This window comes from Salvelinus sp. IW2-2015, linkage group LG3 (assembly GCF_002910315.2).
Source record: "Salvelinus sp. IW2-2015 linkage group LG3, ASM291031v2, whole genome shotgun sequence".
NCBI lineage: Eukaryota > Metazoa > Chordata > Actinopteri > Salmoniformes > Salmonidae > Salvelinus > Salvelinus sp. IW2-2015.
In genome coordinates this window covers 21,877,637-21,888,978 of record NC_036840.1, presented here as the reverse complement: position 1 = coordinate 21,888,978, position 11,342 = coordinate 21,877,637, and the positions used below count along the sequence as shown (strand labels likewise).

At 42.0% G+C, this 11,342-nt stretch overlaps 1 protein-coding gene across 1 annotated transcript in view; it reads left to right on the top strand.

The window, feature by feature from the left end:
- LOC111956328 (leukocyte immunoglobulin-like receptor subfamily A member 4) overlaps nt 1-10,429 on the top strand; it is a 22,906-nt gene extending 12,477 nt beyond the window's left edge. The window contains exons 4-5 of the mRNA XM_070449554.1: nt 4,906-5,190; nt 10,149-10,429. Of these exons, the coding sequence (XP_070305655.1) occupies nt 4,906-5,190; nt 10,149-10,429 (566 nt within the window). The remainder of the gene's footprint in view (nt 1-4,905; nt 5,191-10,148) is intronic.
- The last annotated feature ends 913 nt before the right edge of the window (nt 10,430-11,342 follow it).

The following is an 11,342-nucleotide window of genomic DNA, read 5'->3' as shown; positions in this document are numbered from 1 at the left end:
ACAGAGCAATGTTATTAGGTTGCATTGTATAGTATCATCCAATTTCTCTTCGCCAAACAATGTCCTTGATTGGCCTTGAAGTAGTTCAATTTTTGCTTGTAAGGCTATTGCAAAAGATACGGTGATGTTTTCAGTTGGATGCCAACACACAGTTCAGCCATTGGGTTAATCAGGAAGCCTCCACTGTAGAGCCATAAACACAAACCATTTTTAACGAAATACTGATAGGCCTACCTCAGACAGTTGTAGGCCTTTATATTTATTTATTCTTTATTTAAACCCATCATTATTTTACCTCACATGAAAGGGTCTACTACTCTCTGTCTGGCGTCTACTGTCACAGTTTTATGCCCTCATTTGCACATGCAAACAACGTGCACGCAGTCTGTTTTGTGTCCATCTGTCTGCATTTGGAGAAGAAAAAAATACATTAGCCTAACGAGCCAAAACATATAGGTACGAATACCTAGAACATGTATACATTGTACGTAGCGCTAAAAAGTTACAAAACATATGTATAATCCTACTCTCTTTGAAAGAAATGCATGTTTTCGTCCAGAAAACACCTTTCTGAACATAGGGGTCACATCAATCTTCATTGATGATTTCTTCCTCAACAGAGAAAATCTCGGCCATGATACCTGCAAAAAGAGGCAAACAGGAATTATTGTGGGAACACATAGCAGTCCGTGCGGTTTAGCGTACAATATTTTATGATACATCACATTTGTAAATGCCAAACTTACCATCAAATATGGCCTGGTCACCTGGCGAGAAATTGCCCCCCACAACCATGGAGTTTGAGCGGCATGCTTGGGGCTTGCTGCCCTTCTTCTTTTATTCAATAGCAATTTTGAGAAATTGCTGAAGGGCCACGATTGATTCGTCTATGAAGATGATCTCAATGAATGTCTCTCCAGCTTTTGATCCATGCCTGTGTTACATCTGCACTTGTCACGCCCTCTACTTCTCCTCCTGTGTCTCCCTAACCTGCGCCCACGTCCCCCCCCCCCCCCCACTCTACTGCTTCCTTGGATTCCTCTCCGGACCTGCTTACCCAGCCCCAACTCCCCTCGCTCCAGCCTCAGCCTCAGCACCTGGCTCCCTGCAACCCGCACAAGATTTCAATATATACCTTGGTTACCTTATCCCAGTCTCCTTGTCTGAGTCTGCTCTTGGGTTCACCTGCTCCGCTCCGTATTACAGCCTGGGCCTGCAGGATGCAAAGTTCTTTGTTTGTCAGACGAATCATCGTGTCGAAACTACAGAACAGTACAAAACAAGCGAACACACATGGTTAATTTTCTGGGGAAAAAACTATACATATAACTATATAAGTCCATGCAAGTTTCTTCAACTGTCTTCTGACTGTGAATAGAGCGATGTTGGTTTTGCCATCGACTCATTCAGTGAGTCGATGGCTTGAATAGTCTCCCTTGAAATGGAATACAATGTCAAAATGTGCAGCATATGGTAAAGAACAGCAGTCGATCTATTTAAGCGTTATTTTTTGCATTATTAGGCCTACTTTATTAGGCCTACTGTATTGTCGCGTACTGTACCTGTTCATATGCCACTGTAATCGATGGGGGCTTAGGGCGATACCATTCAGCTCATCTGATGAAGGTGCACATTGATCAGATTCAAACTTTGAAGACCGAGATCGAGTCATTGAAGACAGACCAGCAGAAAGAGAAACATTATCTGAGGGCAGAGATACGGGCGACAGCTGATGCATTGGTCCAGAGTCAGGCGGCATTGGCGGATAGTCAGGCGGAGAATTACGCATTGAAGAGGGAGTGGAACGAGATGGAGTCACAATCCATGCCAGGCACACCTGTGAGCTCTGGAACTCCACCTCCAACAGGCAGAGTGAACATACCTGGCAGGTTCGTCAGGTTGTTGGTTCACCCTGACATTTCCATTCCTCTTCTGACAACAGAACTTGATCAACTGCTCACCAGGCACAGCAAGGGCCGTCAGGACCGTTATGCTGTTCTGCTATAGCCTAATAAACAAATGCACTACTGTATTTCTTCATCAGCATCTTTATGCTTTTGTTAATAAAATAATTATAAAAATACTCTTTCAAAATGTCGATGTTTATTTAGTTATGGATCCATAACGAATTACTATGGGAATGACTATCACTGAATTACAGAAATATTGGAACAAAGTTGTCTAATGAAGGAAAAACAAATTGTTGCCTACTGGAAAATACTATTTCAAACACACATAATCACGTTGTATAGTGCCATTATGGCTATTAGCAGGTAGCTGGACAATAGACTTGCCTAGAAGGAGGGGAGGGGGAGAATTCTTTCGTCAAATGTATTTCTTAGTTAGGTTGGCCGTGATTGGTTCCAATTTCCATTTAATCCATCAGAAAAGACAAAACAAATAATACAACATAAAGTATTATTATTACTATGTATCACATCTGACCGTGATTGGGAGTCCCATAGGGCGGCGCACAATTGGCCCATCGTTTCTCTGCCTCTAAAAACAGAAATAAATGTTTTGGCCTTTTATTCAGACTACAATCGCTCACTTTAGTTTTTTTTTTAACAAAATAACCTCCAAAATGTGGATATATTGAAGCAACATCTCAAGMCATCAGTCAGGAAGTTAAAGCTTGGTCGCAAATGGGTCTTCCAAATGGACAATGATCCCAAGCATACTTCCAAAGTTGTGGCAAAATGGCTTAAGGGCAACAAAGTCAAGGTATTGGAGTGGCCATCACAAAGCCCTGACCTCAATCCCATAGAAAATGTGTGGGCAGAACTGAAAAAGCGTGTGCGAGCAAGGAGGCCTACAGGCCTGTCTCAGTTACACCAGCTCTGTCTGGAGGAATGGGCCAAAATTCGCCCATCTTATTGTGGGAAGCTTGTGGAAGGCTTCCCGAAAAGTTTGACCCAAGTTAAACACTTTAAAGGCAATGCTACCCAAAGACTAATTGAGTATGTGTAAACTTGTGACCCACTGGGAATGTGATGAAAGAAATAAAAGCTGAAATAAATCATTCTCTTCTACTGTTATTCTGACATTTCACATTCTTAAAATAAAGTGGGGATCCTAACTGATTTAAGACAGGGAATTTACTAGGATTAAATGGCAGGAATTGTGAAAAACTGAGTTTAATGTATTTGGTTAAGGTGTATGTAAACTTCCGAATTAACTGGACCTTTACCAACACGCCTCTGTATTTTTGATATTTGCTTTCAATCCTATTGCTTCTAACTTCAATATGTCTTTAAATAAATAAGACATACACCACTTTTAACTGCACATTACTCAACACTAGTGGGACTCATGTCGCCTACGGTAGGCCTACAGTATATCGAAAAATATGGCGTGACTCTCCGCCAATAATTACATATAGAGGATTGGAGGATTCTAAACTAAAACCAAAAGCTGCCTCATTGGTCTCCCGGTGGCGGCTGGCACGGGTATCGAATCTGCATCTGTAGGTTCGATACGTAGCGGTTCGATACGAAAGACTGTTAACTGATTGGTACACTAACAGCATTTGTCTTCATTTAACTTAATATAATAAAAAATAATATATACAGTACCAGTCAAAAGTTTGGACACACCTACTCATTCCAGGGTTCTTCTTGATTTTGACTATTTTCTACATTGATGAAATAATTGTTAAAAGTGAATTTGTGGAATTTCTTTCCATTTAAATGCGTTTGAGCCAGTTGTGTTGTGACAAGGTAGGGTTGGTATATGGAAGATAGCCCTTTTTGGTAAAAGAGCAATTCCATATTATGGCAAGAACAGCTCAAATAAGAAAGAGAAACGACAGTTCACCATTACTTTAAGACATGAAGGTCAGTCAATACAGAACATTTCAAGAACTTTGAAAGTTTTCTTCAAGTGCAGTTGCAAAAATCATCAAGCGCTATGATGAAACTGGCTCTCATGAGGACCGCCACAGGAAAGGAAGGCCCAGAGTTTCCTCTGCTGCAGAGAATAATTTCATTAGAGTTACCAGCCTTTGAAATTGCAACCCAAATAAATGCTTCACAGAGTTCAAGAAACAGACACCTCTCAACATCAACTGTTTAGTGGAAACTGTGTGAATCAGGCCTTCATGGTCAAATTGCTGCAAAGAAACCACTATTAAAGGACACCAATAAGAAGAAGAGACATGCTTGGGCCAAGAAAGACGAGCAATGGACATTAACCGTGGAAATCTGTCCTTTGGTCTAATGAGTCCAAATTTTGATTTTTGGTTCCAACCGCTGTGTCTTTGTGAGACACAGAGTAGGTGAACGGATGATCTCCGCATGTGTGGTTCCACCGTGAATCATGGAGGAGGAGGTGTGATGTTGAGGGGGTGCTTTGCTGGTGACACTCTCTGTGATTTATTTAGAATTTCAAGGCACACTTCTTAACCAGCATGGCTACCACAGCATTCTGCAGTGACACACCATCCCATCTGGTTTGGGCTTAGTGGGACTATCATTTATTTTTCAACAGGACAATGACCTGACACACCTCCAGGTTGTGTACGGGCTATTTTACCAAGAAGGAGAGTGATGGAGTGCTGCATCAGAAGACCTGGCCTCCACAATCACCCGACCTCAATCCAATGTGCGAAGCTGTCATCAAGGCAAAGAGTGGCTATTTTGAAGAATATAAAATATAAAATATAATAAAATATAAATAACTTTTTTGGTTCCCGCATGATTCCATGTGTGTTATTTCATAGTTTTCAAGMCTTCACTATTATTCTACAATGTAACGAATAAAGAAAAACCCTTGAATGAGTAGGTATGTCCAAACTGTTGCTGGTACAATATATAAATTATATAGTTTATTTAAATTTTTATATGTATTCATTTGTTATCAAGCATGTATCCAGATGTTTTGATATTCTGCTTTTTGTTTTCTTAGCTCTGCCTGAAACTACACTGACCGTATATCCAAACCCTGCATACAATGGAGAGACAGTAACTCTGACGTGTTCAGTGGGGTCTGACAGTGGCTGGAGGTATACATGGTACAAAGACAACACTAAGAAAGTAGTGACCTTGTCTGGCAGACACACTACAAKAGGAGRRACCTTCACCATCAGTAGAGCTGCTYAGTCTGACCAGGGTCTCTACMGGTGTCAGGGAGAGATCCAGTRCAGATCCATATCATCAATCATCAGTGATCCTGTCACAATCACTGTGAAAGGTGAGTTACTTTACTTAGTTTTTATCATACAAATGGACACTTTATATTGAGTCACTCAATGGTCTGTGTGGTCGATGTGTCCATATGAAATGGTCTGTGTGTCCATATGAATGTAAAAAAGTATAGTTACGGTACTAACTACAGAAGTCAGATCAATTTTGTAATGGCACCGGAGAAGATGGCTGCCGATTTCATCTCTTAGGGGCAGCCTTTTCACTTTTGGATGAATAGCGTGCCCAGACTGAACTGCCTCCGACTCTGTCCCAGATGCTAATATATGCATAMTATTATTAGTATTGGATAGAAAACACTCTGAAGTTTCTAAAACTGTTTGAATGATGTCTGTGAGTATAACAGAACTCATATGACAGGCAAAAACCTGAGAAGAAATACAAACAGGAAGTGAGAAATCGATTTTCAAAACAGTGCCTATTGAAATCCCAGTGAGATATGAATGAGGTTGCACTTCCTAGGGCTTCCACTAGATGTCACCGTCTTTAGAAACTGGTTTGAGGATTCTACTATAAAGGAGGGGCTCATAATAGCTCTTTGAGTGAGTGGTCTGGCAGAGAGCCTCGGTCTCATGACGCGCACTCCCGACAGAGTTTGCTCTCGTTCCAATGCTTTTCTTCAGACAATGAAATTCTCCGGTTGGAACCTTATTGATGATCTATGTTAAAAACATCCTACAGATTGATTGTATACATCATTTGACTTGTTTCTATGGACTGTAACGGAACTTTTCAAGTTTTTGTCTGGAGGAAGTGCTCGCGCCTCATGAAGATGGATTACTGGGCTGAACACGCTAACAACAAGTGGCTAAATGATGGGCTTTATGGAACTTTATGGAACAAATCAGTCATTTATTGTCGAACTGGGATTGCTGGGAGTGCCTTCTGATGAAGATCATCAAAGGTAAGTGAATATTAATATTGTTTTTTCTAGCTTCTGTTGATGACAAAATGGCAGATATTTCTTTGGCTGGATTGGGCTCTGAGCGCCGTTCTCAGATAATGCTTTTTCCGTAAAGTTTTTTTGAAATCTGACAGCGGTTGCATAGAGGATAAGTCTATCTTTAAATCTGTGAATAACACTTGCATCTTTTATCAATGTTTATTATGAGTATTTCTGCAAAATCACCGGAGGTTTTGGAATCAAAACAATACTGCACGTAACGCGCCAATGTAAACTGAGATTTTTGGATATAAAAATGCACATTATCAAACAAAACATACATGTATTGTGTAACATGATGTCCTATGAGTGTCATCTGATGAAGATCATCAAAGGTTAGTGATTAATTTTATCTATATTTCTGCTTTTTGTGACTCCTATCTTTGGCTGGAAAAATTGCTGTGTGGTTTTTTGACTTGGCTATGCCCTAACATAATCATATGTTGTGCTTTCGCTGTAACGTTGGTAATTACATTTTTGCATCTGAGCTCCTAGAGTGTGCGGCTCTCCTTTATTTTTTAGTTTTGTACTCCACTAGCCAGCACCTCGCCTAAATAGGTGTGCGTTTCTTTTTCTTCTAGATTGTGCTTTCGCTGTATATCATTTTTGGAACCGGACACCATGGGTAGATTAACAAGATGTTTATCTTTCATTTACTGTATTGGACTTGTTAATGTGTGAAAGTTACATATTTCTAAAAAATATTTTTTAATTTCGCGCGCTGCCTTTTCAGCGGAATGTTGTCGAGGTGCTAGCGGAACCCCTGCCCTAGAAAGGGTAACCAACCGTGATATTTTGTTTGTTTTTTCACATTGTTTGTAACGTTTTTATACGTAATGTTGCTGCTACAATCTCTTATGACCGAAAACAGTTTCTGGACATCAGAACACCGATTACTCACCTTGAATTGGGCAAATCCTTTTTCTTTAATGAGTCAGACGAGAAGGATTTACTCCAGACACCCGAACAGGCCCTCATCCCCGTCATTTGCAGGAGAAAGAGATGGAGATTTCACTGAAGGAGATCGGAGTGCCTAGTGAGGATCAGGCGACAAGTGGCTAATCTGCCTTTGCCATCRGTACTGTTAGCCAACGTACAATCGTTGGAAAATAAATGGGATGAACTAAAAGCTCAGATATCCTACCAACGGGACATTKAAAACTGTAATATCTTATGTTTCACCGAGTCGTGGCTGAACGACGACATTAATAACATACAGCTGGCGGGTTATACACTCTATCMGCAGGATAGAACAGCAGCCTCTGGTAAGACAAGGGGTGGCGGTCTATGTATATTTGTAAACAACAGCTGGTGCACYATATCTAAGGAAGTCTCTAGGTTTTGCTRGCCTGAGGTAGAGTATCTCATGATAAGCAGTAGACCACACTATCTACCTAGAGAGTTTTCATCTGTATTTTCCGTATCTGTCTGCATACCACCACAGACCGATGCTGGCCCTAAGACCACCATAAACAAACAGGAAAACYCTCATCCTGAGGCGGCTCTCCTAGTGGCRGGGGACTTTAACGCAGGAAAATTAAATCAGTTTTACCTAATTTCTATCAGCATGTTAAATGTGAACCAGATGGAAAAACACTCTAGACCACCCTTACTCTACACAGAGAGATGCATACAAAGCTCTCCATCACCCTCCATTTGGCAAATCTGACCATAATTATATCCTCCTGATTCCTGCTTACAAGCAAGAATTAAAGCAGGAAGCACCATTGTCTCGATCATTAAAAAAGTGATCAGATGAAGCAGATGCTAAACTACAGGACTGTTTTGCTAGCACACACTGGAATATGTTCCGGGATTCTTCTGATGGCATTGAGTAGTACACTACATCAGTCACTGGCTTCATCAATAAGTGCATCGAAGACGTCGTCGCCACAGTGACTGTATGTACATACCCCAACCAGAAGCCATGGATTACAGGCAAAATCCGCACCAAGCTAAAGGGTAGAGCTGCCGTTTTCAAGGAGCGGGACTCTAACCCGGAAGCTTATAAGAAATTCTGCTATGCCGACGAACCATCAAACAGGCAAAGCGTCAATAGAGGACTAAGATTGAATCGTACTACACCGGCTTCGACGCTCGCCGGATGTGGCAGAGCTTGCAAACTATTATAGACTACAAAGGGAAGCACAGCCAAGAGCTGCCCAGTGACACAAGCCTACCAGACGAGCTAAATAACTTCTATGTTCGCTTCGAGGCAAGTAACACTGAAACATGCATGAGGGCATCAGCTGTWCCGGARGACTGTGTGATCACGCTCTACGCAGCCGATGTGAGTAAGACCTTTAAACAGGTCAATATTCACAAGYKCGCAGGGCCAGATGGATTACCAGGACGTGTACTGCGAGCATGTGCTGACCAACTGGCAAGTGTCTTATTTACGTACTTAGAGACTCGAAATTGAGCTCAAGTGCATCCTGTTTCCATTGATCATCCTTGAGATGTTTCTTCAACTTGATTGGAGTCCATCTGTGGTCAATTAAATTGTTTGGACATGATTGGACATTTGAAAAGGTACACACCTGTCTATATAAGATCCCACAGTTGACAGCGCAGAGCTCTACGGAATTGTCCGAGAGACAGGATTGTGTCAAGGCACAGATCTGGGGAAGGGTACCAAAAAACATCTGCAGCAATGAAGGTCCCATCAACACAGTGGCCTCCATCATTCTTAAATGGAAGAAGTTTGGAACCACCAAGACTCTTCKTCGAGCTGACCGCCCGGCCAAACTGAGCAATCAGAGGAGAAGGGCCTTGGTCAGTGAGGTAACCAAGAACCCGATGGTCACCCTGACAGAGGTCCAGAGTTCCTCTGTGGAGATGGGAAAACCTTCCAGAAGGACAACCATCTCTGCAGCACTCCAGTAATCAGGCCATTATTGTAGAGAAGCCAGATGGAAGCCACTCCTCAGTAAAAGGCACATGACAGCCCGCTTGAKGTTTGCCAAAAGGCACTTAAAGGACTCTCAAACCCTGAGAAAAATGATTCTCTGTGCAAAGTACAGAGAGATCCTTGATGAAAACCTGCTCCAGAGCGCTCAGGATCTCAGACTGGGGTAAAGGTTAACCCTCCAACAGGACAACGACCCTAAGCACACAGCCAAGACAACGCAGGAGTGGCTTCAGGACTCTCTGAATGTCCTTGAGTGGCCCAGCCAGAGCCCGGACTTGAACCCGATCAAACATCTCTTGAGTGACCTGAAAATAGCTGGGCACCGACGCTCCCCATCCAACCTGAAGAATCGGAGATTACTCCCCAAATACAGGTGTGCCAAGCTTGTAGCGTCTTACCCAAGAAGAATTGAGGCTGTTTTCTGTTGTGGAAATTCTAATAAATAATGAGTAGAGACAAGGTCAATCACCAATCAGGATATTACTTTATTCAAACCTTATTAATAAGGAAACATAGCGCAATTGCTTCTACAATAATGAGGCTGGTCAACTCAACACTCCCAAGTGTTGTGGCTAGCAGCTCTGACACAAAGAATACAAACTATATTTTATAGCAAGGATACACCCTCTTAGTCTCCATGACAAACAACAGATGTATGGAATGGGTCACAAGGTGAGACTTGATATATGATCAAGGAGTATCCCCAGCCAGATAGCATTTGTTATGAAAACTGTTCTTATTGTACAGAGCTTAGGCCCCTAAGAAGAGGCTCTGATCTCGTCCCTGGTACAGAAACACCAACTACTTATATGGCATAAATCAATTGTAGTCCTGAGGCGAGTGAGCCTCTGGGTCATACACTATCCCAGGATAGGTGTAACATCAGAGATGACGTACAATGGTTCCAGACACTACCCCACACAACTTGTCTCAGACCTTATCTCCTCCAAGGCCAAAGGAGGGAGTGACTGGCACACAGACAAGTAATTTTTTCCTAGTATTTTTATAGTATGAAAACGTTACAACAACAGCTAAATCTATGGATATTACTAAGCATGTTTCCAGATCTTTAAATTATGCACTTTTAACACAGCCCTGCCCAAAGCTACACTGACCATAACACCAAACCCTGCATACGGTGGAGAGACAGTAACTCTGACGTGTTCAGTGGGATCTGACAGTGGCTGGCGCTACACATGGTACAAAGACAACACTATTAAAGTAGTGACCTTGTCTGGCAGACACTCTACAACAGGAGCCACCTTCACCATCAGTAGAGCTGCTGAGTCTGACCAGGGTCTCTACTGGTGTCAGGGAGAGATCCAGAGTCGAATCATATCATCATCATCAGTGATCTCGTCACAATCACTGTGAAAGGTGAGTAATTGTGTGTGTGGTGGTGTGTGTGTGTGTTGTGTGTGTGTGTGTGTGTGTGGTGTGTGTGGTGTGTGGTGGTGTGTGTGTGTGTGCTGTGTGCGTGCGTCGTGCGTGGCGTGCGTGCGTGCGTGCGTGCGTGGGTGCGTGTGTGTGTGTGTAGTATATATAACTCGACATGTGATATGTCAGTATTCTGATAGATCTGGTAAGTCAGACAGTTCAGAACTGCATAACTGTATGTTCAGAAATTGAACAACATTATGAATATGCAGTCGTGCATGTCTGTGATGAATGCTTGGGATCCCACATTATTTATGCATTCCTACATAGTGTGTGATCCATGTTTTATTTTCTGTGATGTGTCCTGTGCAGAGAGAACCTGTGGCGCTTCTGACCGCGTAACAACCAACTGGCCCAGATATTCAGTTGGCGAGACGTCACTGCTCAGTTGTTGACATTCAAAGGGGGGAGAAGATATTGAGTATCTCTTTTATAACAGTGGGAGGTCGGTCTACACCAAAACAGAGCTCGAGTACAAGATCCATCCTCGTCAAAGACAGGGTCTATATGCTGTGAAGGTCTTCAGCAAGAAGAGAATGGCTTAAAAAACTCCCAAGACAAGTAGCTGATACAGCACATTGACGGTTTTAGGTAAGTCTGTTTTTTTATGGGATAATTGCAAGAGAAAGAGACAGAATAGTGAGAAAAAGGCATATGACGGATGACATGAGGTCAGAATAACAGACAGTGAGATCATGATCAAGTTATATTTTGATTTTTAGGGTGAAGGGTATGATACATAATAACAAAATAGGTAATTTTTGTTATCTTAAATTATTTGAACATTTAATAATTTAATCGTGTCATTATGCTTTGTAACAGATAAACCACGCTGTCTGAGTGTGTTCTC